The sequence below is a fragment of the Eretmochelys imbricata genome, chromosome 1, assembly GCF_965152235.1.
Source record: "Eretmochelys imbricata isolate rEreImb1 chromosome 1, rEreImb1.hap1, whole genome shotgun sequence".
NCBI classification, from domain to species: Eukaryota; Metazoa; Chordata; order Testudines; family Cheloniidae; genus Eretmochelys; species Eretmochelys imbricata.
In genome coordinates this window covers 57,576,264-57,590,381 of record NC_135572.1, presented here as the reverse complement: position 1 = coordinate 57,590,381, position 14,118 = coordinate 57,576,264, and the positions used below count along the sequence as shown (strand labels likewise).

The 14,118-nt window shown below is 44.0% G+C and overlaps 1 protein-coding gene across 1 annotated transcript in view; it reads right to left on the bottom strand.

Moving 5' to 3' along the window:
* Positions 1-1,829: 1,829 nt before the first annotated feature.
* LOC144269231 (guanylate cyclase soluble subunit beta-2-like) overlaps positions 1,830-14,118 on the bottom strand; it is a 37,513-nt gene continuing 25,224 nt past the window's right edge. Inside the window, exons 15-16 of the mRNA XM_077825160.1 lie at positions 9,126-9,221; positions 1,830-1,951 (exon numbers count right to left, since the gene is read on the bottom strand). Coding sequence (XP_077681286.1) covers positions 1,830-1,951; positions 9,126-9,221 — 218 coding nt within the window. The remainder of the gene's footprint in view (positions 1,952-9,125; positions 9,222-14,118) is intronic.

Here is a 14,118-nt window from a genome sequence, read left to right as displayed (position 1 = left end):
CTGTTTACTGCTTATATGTAAATAGAGGAAAACACACATTCCCTTGTTTAGGATAGACCTGTTTTACAATTCCCCTGACACACCCGGTTTACACACACTTTAGTTTTAATTCCAGCATATGTTCATAACCTTAATACCCATTATGTACATACATCACTCAAGAATATTAATGATCAGTGAGTTATTTATTTTCAAATGATTCCTCACAAGGCATATTTTGTGCAAAGATTATTACAGTAGTGTATAGGCACATATGGACTGCTTTCTTTGTTACTATATGTATAACTTTCAAGCTGGCCGTATTGTTTGCTTGCACCCAGTTTACCAAGCAATCCAGATCGTTCTGTATCAGTGACCTGTCTTCCTTGTTATTTACCACTCCTCCTAATCTTTGGGTCGTATGCAAACTTTATTAGTGATGATTTTATATTTTCTTCCAGATTATTGATAAAAATGTAAAATAGTGTTAGGCCAAGAACCCTTCTAGAAATACCACCACCCCCGAGGGTGATTGCTTGTTTGCAATTACATTTTGATACCTGTCAGCCAGTTTTTAATCCACTCAAAGGGTGCCATGTTGATTTTGTATCAATCTAGTTTTTAATCAAAATGTTGTGCAGTACTAAGACAGATGTCTTAAGACAGAAGTCTATTTTGCCAATACTATTACTTTTATCAACCAAATTTGTAATCTAATTTTAAAAAATCAAGTTAGTTTGACAGGATGTGTCAAACCCATGTTTCCTGTGACATGCTAAGAGCAAACGTAAAAAGGAAGAGCATGGTGGTTTAGTGAAAATGGGTCTTCCATGCATATGGGATAGCAAGGAAGAAGGCATGGAGGTGACAGTAGGAGAAGGAATAAAAGGGGGGGTCAGGGCTAGCATTACTGGGAGGGTGAGAGGAGAGAGGGAGTACTGAAGGAGAGAAGGTCAGTGATGTGGGCATCCCAGATATCGTGAAGCCAGAAACAATTATACAGCCATAAAATTATGGATTGCCACAGGCCCTGAATATAATAATAAAGTTCTTTATGCTACTGAAATGCTTTAGAATGCATTAGAACGACAGAAAGTGTTTCTTTTACAAATAAACAGTTCATAATAGCAGAATTCTATCTACAGGAGCCAAGGTACTGAGCACCCAAACTTCACTTGGGCCTGATTCCTATAAGGTTTCAGAGTCAGGTCTTACTCAGCCCTTATACAGGCAAAACTCTGAGAGGGTGAGGCTGGTTAAGCCAGTGGATCTGGCTTGGAGAGAGCTATGTTCAATTCGTGGCTCTGTTACAGCCTTCCAGTGAAACCTTGGGCTAGTCACTTACTCTCTGTGCCCCAGCTGTAAAACAGCAATCGCAATCCTTCCTTTTTCCAACCCTTTTTCCAACCCTGTCTTGTCCATTAAAATTGTAAAGGATTTGGGGCAGGACCTTGTTGTGTTTCTACAATTCCTAGCACAATGGGGCCCCAATCTCTGCTTGGGCCTCTCGCTATTACTGTAATACAAAGAATGAGAGGTTTTGCCTGAGTGAGGACTGCAAGATTTGCCCATATAAAATGCCCATTAAACGAGTACATCTCCCATGGATAGTGCTATGGGATGTGAGTGTCTCTAAATCTATTAAATAGGTCCATTTTATAGAATATTTACTATTTTCAATTTAAACTGATCATTTTGCACATAAGCCTGCTTTAATACACACGCATTTACTGGTCTGTGTTGGTTCAAATATTTATTTTAGAAGCAGACCTTTTAAAATGTATTCTATTCTTTGGGCCCAATCCTGTTCTCAATCCTATTGATTTCAACAGGGGAGTGATAAGAACCCCTTATGTCTGCATTCGCTGATTGCCAGGATCGTACTGCTGTTGGTCTGTTACAACCTGGGAGCAGCAGGAGCCTACTAAGCAAGGGCACTTGGGAGCTGCACAAAAGATTGCTGAATAAAACCCTGTAACAAACAAACAAAAAACCAAGTGGGAAGACTGTACAGCATGAATTTCAGCCAACGTATACTGTGTGCATCGCATTACAATTAAAAAACACACATACAGCTGAGTTGAAAGCCCACTAATTATTTTATATACTGACCAGAATTGTGCATGGCCCTTTATAGACGAATAACATTAATGCTCCCTGCCCCAAGAAACTTACAAAGCCGAAGGATGTATGATAAAAGTAAAAGGCATTATTTAATAAGTCTGATCTGCAGCATTGCTTACAGTGCCTGTTTTTGCACTGGAGCCTGTTTAAACAAATTCCTAACAGAAAAAATATTAAACATACTTGATCGTGTTCATTTAAATTGGAGTGGGGCGAAGATGTCGCGGAAAGCATTTGTCTGTATTTTAATAGGTTCCTTTAAGCCTCCTTTACAAGGATGAGTTAAGTGATCTCGTTGTCATGTCATTATCACATTTTGAAGTTAAACAGCTACATGATCTACGAACTCTCATCACACACTTAATTACTCCTGCGTTTTTCCCCTGTTCTTGAAATACATTATATTTCTTTGGCAGTCTGCCGGGAGCAATGACTGCTTTTGTGACAGCGACATTGCCAGTGGTGTAAAAATCTATGCATCTGTCAGGTTTCCCCATGTGAAACATAATTGCTTAATTTCCATTTGAAAGTACATCCCTGACATTAGAACAACGTAGACGCACCAAGGATAACAATGATTTCCTGACACCTACAATGGGCCATAATGTGGTAATAAATATGTGTGCAAAATGAATGCTCTGTGCACAGAGGGAGCAGGTCTGAATTTACAGCTGCAGATGAAGTGTTCCTCAGGAAAAAAAATAATAAAAAGAACGAAACCAACAGATTAGCATCAGTGTGAGTCTATGTCAGCCAGATGGCTTGCTGTGGAAAAAGAGCTTCCCTGCTTTATTCCAGTAACCCTGCCTAACAGGCTGAATGTCTGAGATGAGAGGGAAAAAATGAGCTCATTCCGCTGTTTTTTTGTTTCGTTTTGTTTTCTTGCCTATGTACAGCTTAAGCTGAAGTGAAGGAGGCAGCTTGAAACGAATACAGAAGTCGTACCTGAACAATGATGTGTTAGACTATATTTATAATTCAGTGGCAGGGGCCAGGAGAGCTCAAAGTCAGGCATTCGAGCATTCAGACAGGATAACATAAACGCAGTGACAGTAAAGGTGGAGAAAACCCTTGTGATATTCCTGAAAGTGCTAAGCCAACATTGCGCTGCAGGATTTAATGCTGTAGACCAAAGCTTGGGGAGACTGCAGTGTTTAGAAATCTATATTCATAGAGGGGAAGATATTGAGGAAATTTGTGCCAAAAAATATCATTTTCAAAACTGGCTGCCAAAAGTTAGGCTTCTAAATTCATAGCGGCAAAGAAGGTTGGTCTTGTAATTAGAGCCCTGCCTGAGATTCGGGTAGCCTGAGTTCAAAGGCTGACCTCCACAGACATCCTGTATGCATTTGGGCAAGCCACCGAACACCTATCTGCCTCAAATCCTCACCTAGAAATAATAATAATTTCTTTCTTCCACCTTTCTCAAGCTTGTCTATTTAGACCATATGCTCTTCAGAGCAGGGACGGACTTTTACTGTATGTTTGTATAGCACCTTCAACAATGGGCCTTGGGCTCAGTTGGCGCCATAATGTTCTATTGTCATACAAATAACTTTTTGACAAGTTAATAAAATTCGCCTGATTTCAAAGGCGTTGCGTGCCTGCTCCCATTGATTGCGGAGAGATTTAAGGCTGCTCAGCAGGTCTGAAAATCAGACAGTTTATAATGAGGTGAGTAGGCGCCCATTTTTTAAAATCACGGTCATAGTGTCCATTTCTCTAAAGAGAAGTGAGAACAGAGTACTGTATTTACAGGAACACCTTGCTAGTCAAGTATTGTTTCAATAAATTTCTGATAAGGCAGTTACTTAAGCAGACAGCTGCGTTGGCCAATGTGCTTTGCATAACAGGTATGAAGGCCTAGAATTTCTGGATTCCAGTGGAAATGAAGCACACCTCGGGTGCTGTAATGAGAGCTCCCCTGAAGAAAGGCGGTAGAAGTAATCGGAGTGACTGCTACACACTGTCTGGCTGTTAGATACAATGAGTAGGAGAGAGTCTTTTTGCTCTCAGTTGGAGAGTGGGTCAAGGCCTCTACCTAGGATGGAGCTTGGTGCAGTTGGGTTGTTGTTTATTCTGCACCCAATGAGGATTCCTTGGAACATGAAGGGACAGATGAGGACCCCTAGTTCCTTGGATGTTTACCTTACATTTGGTTTTATGTAGATGCTAATGCTAAATGTGCTTAGAGTATCCACCCCTTCATTCTCTGCCTGTCTTTGGCAGTGAGTGAATGTCTATCATGTTAATGCCTACAAAAAATTACCGTTTTAATGACCTATTTGCTTCAATTAAGTCTGAGCTATTATCTTTCCAAAGGGGAGAGGGGGGAGCAGATCAGCAGGACATGTGAGAGGAGCATTTAAGGGGCCAGCTGAAATGCAATGTGTGTGGATTTGGAAAGGCTGTGTGATGAATCTGTGACATTGCAGTATTTCAGTCATCACATTTCTGACTCTGGTTCATGCATCATTTGCTATGAAAGTTTTGAGATTTTAATCAGTGTTTGAAGAGTAAATTGATACAGTCTAATCATTTAGAATCTCTGGCAAATGACCAAAGTGTATTATGTTAAGTGTATGTTATGTATTATACAAGCTGCTTGCTGCAAATTAATTGAGTATTCCCGTGCTAGATAATGTTTCTACATTCCTTGGAGCCCATCCCTTTGCGTGTGAGTGTTTTCCCAAGTGCAATGCAGATGTCAGAGAAAAGGTGAATATATAACATATGTAAAAGACTGGCTTTGTTACACACAATATGGTATCAAGCTTGTGTGGTTGTTGATTTTTCTACATAATGTGTAACAGGAAAACTGCTGGGCACAAAATGAAATGTATCTTCAAAAGCAGCACAGGAAAGGAAAGCCTGTGCCACGAGACTATTAAATAAACACCCAGATGTGTTCACATTCCCTCCTATGAATTATATGGCTTGGCATGTGGATTACCCCATATAAATGACAGATTTAAGTGCTCAGTCAATATAGGTAGGAAATTTGCTATTGTATTGTGTCTTAAAGAGCCCGTTGTTTACCTATGTAATGTTCATCTTCCCTCTTCTTCCTGAAGTGCACTTGAGGCAACTCTCTGATCAGATGTGTAGAAACATGTTCATTCTCAATCCCAAGCATAGAGGGAGAAGGTCATTCATTTCCCATGAAGAGCGAACAATTCATGTAATTTGTGTCATTTCCCCCTTTGATGAAAAATATGAGAGGTCTTGACGGACTTGGGGGCGAGGCGGGGGGGGGTGTCAATTCATCCCTCTTGACCCCAGATAAGGTGAAGCCTCAGGATGACTCTGGGTAGAAATGGGATTTGAAAGGCCCTTGTTCCCTCACAAAAGGGCCATGACTATATTCAGTGGATTTAGTATGCTCGCTGGCTTAGAGGATTTGATATAATAAGAAAAGGGATTCTTTAGCTTTCGTCCCAGCTCTTTTATATGTGGCAGAAGTAATACGCTGCAAGACAACTTCTAATCATTCAACACCTTTCATTAGGATGTTGAGTATAAACAATAGAAAAGTAAATACTCTTGAGCTTCCCTGCCAATGTGGTTCTTCAAACCCCCTCCTCTAGGGCAGTGGTTCCCAACTTTTCACGGTCAAGCCTCCCTTTACCCTGTTTGTGCCCCCCCACCCCAGAGCCATGCTGGGAGTGGGGCCAGGGCTCAGGTGGGGGGACATGGACAGAGGTAAGGGTCTGAGGCTGGGGCCACAGCTGGGGTGGGCTGGGAATGGGAAGAGACCTGCGGCTAGGGGCCGGGGCTGGGGGCAGGGCCAGGAGCGGAAGCCATGGGTGAGCCTCAGTGGGGGACCAAGGATGGGGATGGGGTTGGGGCTGGGTCCAGGGCCACGGCTGGGGGTGGGGCCGGAGCAGAGTTGGGGGAGGAGCAAGGCTGGGTGGCACTCACTCCCCGTTCCCCGTGGAGGCTGGCCCGGGCCCTTTTGGGGACCTCTGCTCTAGGGGTAAGAAGGAAGTTCAGTCTGTGTGCCCAACAAATGTTTGGACTCTCTGGTGGTGGTACTGGGACCTGGAATGGGACTGCCAACTCCTTTCACATGGGCCATAGTATGGCTTTTAGACCTTAACTGTCACTTACTTCCAATATGGGAGGCACCCCCCGGAATCACTTACCTAGTGGTGAATGCTTGTGTTTCATGAACATCTCCCAGAGCCAGAACTGGGGGAAGGGAGCTTAGAGACAAGGGGGACTTTCATTTTAGATTGACATGCCAGAATAGGGAATTTTGGGAGCTCGGAGACCCAGCTCTCCCACTCACTTATTCACTCTGTGGCCTTAGGTGAATCATTTCACCTTTCTACCCCTGTTTCCTCTTATGTTAATTAGAGATAATTATCTGCATTGGGAGATCTCACAATGAAAGATGCTGCATTATGTCACTGGGCAACCAACTCACCACAGGCTGTTCATGGGAACAGCAGCAAAAGCACAAGCAGCCAATGCTCAGCGAAAGGGGTTAGCTATGTTAGCCCACAGTAGCCGTCTCAGGCTCTTACCCTCCATTTGAGCCAGCCACTAGAGGGAAATATGAGCACACACTTAACTAATGATTTCTACATCAGCAAACGTCTGAGCCGCTCAGGAATCTGAAGACTGCAACTTTGTCATGAACTTACCATGTTGTTATCCAGTGGGGATAGAACCCAGGATCTTCAGTCCCAGTTATTTGAGCTAAAGGAATAAACGCCCACAGAAGTAGGTAGCAACTTTTTAGTCACTATACGTGCCAGCCACTAGAGGGAGACATGACCACAGATACTTAGCCAGCACCTTACATGCACCAATTATTACTGGGTCTCAGAATCACTGAGCTTCACTTTTAACATAATTGCTATGCTGGAACCCAAGAAGTCTGGGTCAGTATTACCTCTGTGCCTTCAGGATAATGCAAAGGATTTGATTTGTGTAAGTATTCAGGTAGGTTATAAATTTTGTCAAATGATGGGGTAGTTGTTAATATTACAAAATACTATTTGACTAAATTTGCTACTCAGTCTTATTGACAAGCGAAGCAACCAGAGCGCTGTTTTCATCCAAGGTGCAGTTGCTGTGTCCTAGGTAATATCACATTTTTAAATTAAGAGCCAACTGGGGAGGACACAGACAGTATTAGATTACTTTTTAATAAGGAACAAAAGCTCAACTGTTTCCCTTGAAAGCAAAAGCACTGAATTCACCGTACTTACTACAGTATTGGATTGCTAAACATCAGGAATGAAACTTTATTATCTTTCATTACAGTGCTTGATAACAAATGTTCTGAATTTTATTGTTCCTTGTTTTCCTTTTATTACAACAAAACACAGAACCTAGAATGGGCATTGCCGTCGCTAAAGTGCTGTGTCCTCATCTGATCTGAAAGCTGCTGTTCCGCATCCCCCTTTGTATGCTCTCCATTACACAGCCTGGCTTCAGCCTCTGACAGATAACAAGTGAGAACAAAAAGAGGTGTGAAAAAAAAATAAATGAAATCGCCAAGGAGTCCCCTGCTGTGAACAGAGCCAGCTTTTTAGCCATCCCAGGAGGAAACACTGACAAAATTGCTGATACCCTTTCTTAAACTCTGGCTTTGTCCCGTGAGAGCAGATATTCTCACAGGCAAAGCTGATGCATTCAGTTCTGCTTTATCTGACAGAGCGGCTATTTTGTTTCTGAACTTCTATTGTCACTTGATACGTATCGAGTTCTGTACTTCTGTGTAAGAAAAACACCAACAAGAGCTAAAACCTCTAAATCAAAGTGTGCTAAAACCTGCTCAACTAACTGGTGGAGAGATGGGGAAAATAAAAGAGAAATGGAACATACCCGGAGTCAGGGAATGAGCATAAGGTGGCTAGCAGGAGAGCACAGGATAAAAGGGAGCTGAAGGAGGGTAAAATCCCTAAGGTATGCATTGTACCACTCCACACCCATCCTTCCAGCAGTTTAAAAGCAGTGAGTCTGGCCTGGGAAGTTATGCTCTAGGAGCATGGTGGCTGCTAGTCAATCCGTCTGTCATAGGGTTTTGTACTGCAGACTGCCACCATAACATGGGAGCACCTTCCACGTAACTCTAATAATAACAGTGGAGCCCTTAGTGGAGGCCTTCCTGGCTCAGAAAGAGGATTGGAGGGTTGAAGTGAAGAGAAAACAAAGAGATTCACAAAGCTCCATGTGGGAGGAAGAATTCTCTTGCTCCTCAAAGTGGGGATGCTGAAATGCAAATGGCTATGAAGGTAGTGGCTGCAAGGTACATTTGTATGGCATCACTAAAAGCAGTACTGCTGATTAGAGACACCCCCCTATAATGTGACAGCGGAAGGCTCTGGCTGCACAAAGTGCAGTAACGTGACTGCTTTAACAGCTGTACTTCAGCATCATCAGGGTATGAATAAAGCTGTGGATAAAACTAGTTATAACACTGTTTGGCCAGGCATAGTGGATGAGGCCAAATCAGGTTATTGAAGCTGCTTTAACATAGGTTGAGATTGGAATAGAACATGCTTTAACACAATTTAATACTGCTCAAAGCCTGTGATGATCTGGGTTAGCTACAAGAATTGTGTTTAAACCTTGCATAAGCTGTAAATCCTGATTCTTTGCCTTGTGTAGGCCTGTCAATGACTCAACTACATTTATGCCTAGATTTTCAAAGGCTTTGTTTACAACAGTGATTTGCCCAGGGTACAACACTAGTGGACAGCCTCTGCACAAGTACAAACCCCTAGTGTAGACAAGCAAAGCCACTGTAAGCTACAGTCTGCACCGGTGCAGTTTACTCCAGTTGCAAGCAGGGGAAAGCTGAACCAGTGCAAGTCACTAGGGGTTTTCAGTCACGTAGCCGCCTCAATACAAAAGGCTGAAATCCCCAGTGTGGACATGGTCTATGTCACTAATCACCATGGTGAGCAGATGAGACATGACAGCAGACTGTTTTGGATCATCCTCTCCTCTCCTTATGTGAAATAAAGTAGCAGGAGTATTTTGAAACAAATCCTTGATGTACTCACCATATGCAAGGCTGCTGCTGGTGAGCAGCTGCTGGCTGTCAGCGTATTTCATAACAGCAATAGTCTTGCTGGCTAGATTTCCCAGAGCATCTGCCTCTACAAGAAGGGGGAGGAAAGAGACCACACGTGTGATAACGTGCACGGTCTATATTAGGCATTTATAGGAAGAGGAGCTTTGAAACAAAGGCCTGAAAGTGCGAAGAGGAGAAGGGAAGACTTTCTGGGCTACATTTTTGAAAACTGGAAATTCACCTGCACTCACAAAAAAGGTATGTACAGTGGTCTGGCTGCATTGGTGTGTGCAGGTACCACAGTGGCATGTGCAAATTAGGCACTCAAGTGGGTATGTTCCTTAACTGCCCTCCATTTTCTATGCTTTGACCCTAACTGTCTCCCCAGAATGCATAGCATGCGTAGTCTCTGCTGTTTACCGTGTGCTGACTAATGGTGGCACACATCTAGGAGGACGCCATAAATCTGTGGTAGTTTTCAAGTTCCCAAAGTTCAAAACAATTAGCTCTTGCCAGAACCAATCTGTCTTTTCACCTAGTTACAGGTGAAGTGGGATCACATTTATTCCCTTTTTGGTCATTGACATTCACCATCTGTCAATATTTCATAAGCTAAATAAGACAGTGGCCTAAAGCTGCGTCAGGTGACATGTGAGCAAATGAAGGTGCAAAGAGTTTTGTTTCTGGACCAAAGTAGGGTGCCTACTTTCATAGTAACAGCCGTGCTAGTCTGTATTCGCAAAAAGAAAAGGAGTACTTGGGGCACCTTAGAGACTAACCAATTAGGAAGATTACCGATGGATTGTAGTTTCCTCAGGATCTTCCTGATAACACCATCCTGGCCACTATGGATGTAGAAGCCCTCTACACCAACATTCCACACAAAGATGGACTACAAGCCGTCAAGAACACTATCCCCGATAATGTCACGGCAAACCTGGTGGCTGAACTTTGTGACTTTGTCTTTACCCATAACTGTTTTACATTTGGGGACAATGTATACCTTCAAATCAGCGGCACTGCTATGGGTACCCGCATGGCCCCACGGTATGCCAACATTTTTATGGCTGACTTAGAACAACGCTTCCTCAGCTCTCATCCCCTAACGCCCCTACTCTACTTGCACTATATTGATGACATCTTCATCATCTGGACCCATGGAAAAGAAGCCCTTGAGGAATTCCACCATGATTTCAACAATTTCCATCCCACATTCAACCTCAGCCTGGTCCAGTCCACACAAGAGATCCACTTCCTGGACACTACAGTGCTAGTAAATGATGGTCACATAAACACCACCCTATACCGGAAACCTACTGACTGCTATTCCTACCTACATACCTCCAGCTTTCACCCTGACCGCACCACACAATCTATTGTCTACAGCCAAGCTCTGCAATACAACTGCATTTGCTCCAACCCCTCAGACAGAGACAAACACCTACAAGATCTCTATCAAGCATTCTTACAACTACAATACCCACCTGCGGAAGTGAAGAAACAGATTGATAGAGCCAGAAGAGTTCCCAGAAGTCACCTACTACAGGACAGGCCTAACAAAGAAAATAACAGAACGCCACTAGCCGTCACCTTCAGTCCCCAACTAAAACCCCTCCAACGCATTATTAAGGATCTACAACCTATCCTAAAGGATGACCCTACACTCTCACAAATCTTGGGAGACAGGCCAGTCCTTGTCTACAGACAGCCCCCCAACCTGAATCAAATACTCACCAGCAACCACATACCACACAACAGAACCACTAACCCAGGAACCTATCCTTGCAACAAAGCCCGTTGCCAACTGTGCCCACATATCTATTCAGGGGACACCATCACAGGGCCTAATAACATCAGCCACACTATCAGAGGCTCGTTCACCTGCACATCCACCAATGTGATATATGCCATCATGTGCCAGCAATGCCCCTCTGCCATGTACATTGGTCAAACTGGACAGTCTCTACGTAAAAGAATAAATGGACACAAATCAGATGTCAAGAATTATAACATTCATAAACCAGTCGGAGAACACTTCAATCTCTCTGGTCACGCAATTACAGACATGAAAGTTGCGATATTACAGCAAAAAACCTTCAAAACCAGACTCCACTGAGAGACTGTTGAATTGGAATTCATTTGCAAATTGGATACAATTAACTTAGGCTTGAATAGAGACTGGGAGTGGCTAAGTCATTATGCAAGGTAACCTATTTCCCCTTGTTCTTTCCTACCCCTCCCCCCTCCCACCGTTCTTGTTAAACCCTGGATTTGTGCTGGAAATGGCCCACCTTGATTATCATACACATTGTAAGGAGAGTGATCACTTTAGATAAGCTATTACCAACAGGAGAGTGGGTTTGTGGGGGGGGGAGAAAACCTGGATTTGTGCTGGAAATGGCCCACCTTGATTATCATACACATTATAAGGAGAGTGATCACTTTAGATAAGCTATTACCAGCAGGAGAGTGGGGTGGGGGAGAGAAAACCTTTTGTAGTGGTAAACACCCATTTTTTCATGCTTTGTGTGTATAAAAAGATCTTCTGTACTTTCCACAGTATGCATCCAATGAAGTGAGCTGTAGCTCACAAAAGCTTATGCTCAAATAAATTGGTTAGTCTCTAAGGTGCTACAAGTACTCCTTTTCATTGTGTTTTGTTTTTCATGGTTTCCGCAGCACAGAAACAACTATTCAGCTGATGGGCTTTGTAAAGACAAACAGACAAGCTTATTTTGCAGCTAACTCCACTCCCTGTGATGGTTGAGCTGTGTTAGTCATGGATTCTCTTTGGCTCCCACTTGCAGGAGCCAGGGCAGTGGACTGTAGAATGGGAACAGTTCATGGCTCTGTTGAGAAAAGTCCTCTGCTCAAACAAACACTGCAGTGTGAGCCATGGGACTGCTCCCATTCTACGTCCCAGGCTGGAGTGTTTGCTCAGGAAAAGAGACTTTTCCCAAGAGGCAGTGGTGCCATTTTGGTGATAATTGGGGAGAGGAGATGGCAATTTGAATCTACTGCTTAAGTCATGTTTCAAAACATTAATGGGTCCTTTTTAATTGTCTGTTTGTTCCCTCCCGCATCTCCAATTCTCTGCTGTAGCTTCCATCTCTGTAATCCCTGTTCCCCACTTTTCCTTGTCTCTATGCTGCCCATTTCCCCTTCCCACCCTCCCCTTTCTTTGGTCTCTTATTCCTCTGCAACTATTAACTCTCCCCTTTGCCCTCACACCACACCCTTCTATATTCACTTAAAAAAACCCCAAATGATTAAAAAGAACTTGTACCATTTGCCAGCCATCACCTTAATCCCTCTGCTTATAGGTTACACCTTTATCCCCAAGTCCGTTGTCTGTAGTGTGACCAGATTTCCCGATTTTATAGGGGCAGTCCCAATATTTGGGGTTTTTTCTTATAAAGGTTCCTATTACCCCCCGCCTCCTGTCCCGATTTTTCACACTTACTGTCTGGTCACCCTAGTTGTCTGTCTTGTCTATTTAGGTTGCAAACTCTTCAGGACAGGGACTGCGTTTCCATTTCTAACTACTCAGTCTTTTAGAGCTAAGGTCTAGATCTAGGTCCATCTCTAACCTCTAGGTATTTGCCATCTGTAACTCCTCTATTTCTATTATTATTCTTTGCTGCTTGTTTCATGATTAAATTAACTCTTGGTTCCCATCACTATTATAGCATCTAAACGTTATTTTTTAAAAGTCACCCTATTACAGGGGTAGGCAAACTTTTTTTTGGGCCACATCGGGTATGGAAATTGTATCTCACAAAATTGGGGGTCAGGGTGCAGGGGGGGTGAGGGCTCTGGCTGGGGGTGCGGGCTCTGGGGTGGGGCCATAAATGAGGAGTTCAGGGTGTGTGAGGGGGCTCTGGGCTGGGGCATGGGGTTAGAGTGAGGGGGAGAGGGAGGAGAGCTCCGGCTGGGGGTGCAGTTCCTGGGGTGGGGCTGGGGTGAGGGGTTGGGGGTGCAGGAGGTTGCTTCAGGCTGGGACAGAGGGGTTCAGAGGGGAGGAGGGGGATCAGGGCTGGGGAAGGGGGTTAGGGCATGGGAGGGCCTCAGGGGTGCAGCCTCTGGGTGGCACTTACCTCAAGCAGCTCCCAGAAGCAGCGGCATGTTCCCCCTCCAGCTCCTACATGGAGGTGTGGCCAGGCGACTCTGCACACTGCCCCATCCTCAGGCACCGCCGCTGAAGTTCCTATTGGCTGTAGTTCCCGGCCAATGGGAGCTGTGGAGGCAGCGCTTGGGGCAAGGGCAGCATGCAGAGCCACCTGGCTGCCCCTACATGTAGGAGCCAGAGGGGGGACATGCCACTGCTTCCGGGATCCATGCGGAGTGCGGCAAGCCCCCGACCCCGCTCCTTAGCTGGAGTGCCAGAGTGAGGGCAAGCCCTAGATCCCGCTGCCCAGTGGAAGCTCGAGGGCTGGATTAAAACATCCGGAGGGCCAGATGTGGCCCCCGGACCGTAGTTTGCCCACCCCTGCCCTAGTATCTCACTTCCAAGTGGCAAGAATCTTAAGTCTGAAGTCCTCATTAGCAGCCACACACACACGGAAAAAAAAAAAAGATACTGGGCCATAATGATGTAAATTACTGAATTTTTTGAGGTTCTTTCCTTTGGGCTTCTAATGAAGAAAATTTGGATTATTTGTTTCATAGTTGAATTGAGCAGGTTATAATATAATTTTCAAGAATATAAAGACAACGTCCATTACATTTGGTTACAAATAATTGTATTTTAGTCATATACGTATTGTCAGTTTAAAGTTATTCCCTAGAAAATGTAGTTTGTGCTGACCTTAAGCCTGATTGTCAGAGATACTAAGCACCAAAACTGTCATTTACATCAGTGGAACTGCAAGTACCCAGCACCTCTGAAAATCAGGCCCTATGGGACTAAATAACTGTTTGAGATGCTGTATTAAATGTTAGTTTGAGGACATAGATTTCTAACCTAAGGCAAGGATATAAGT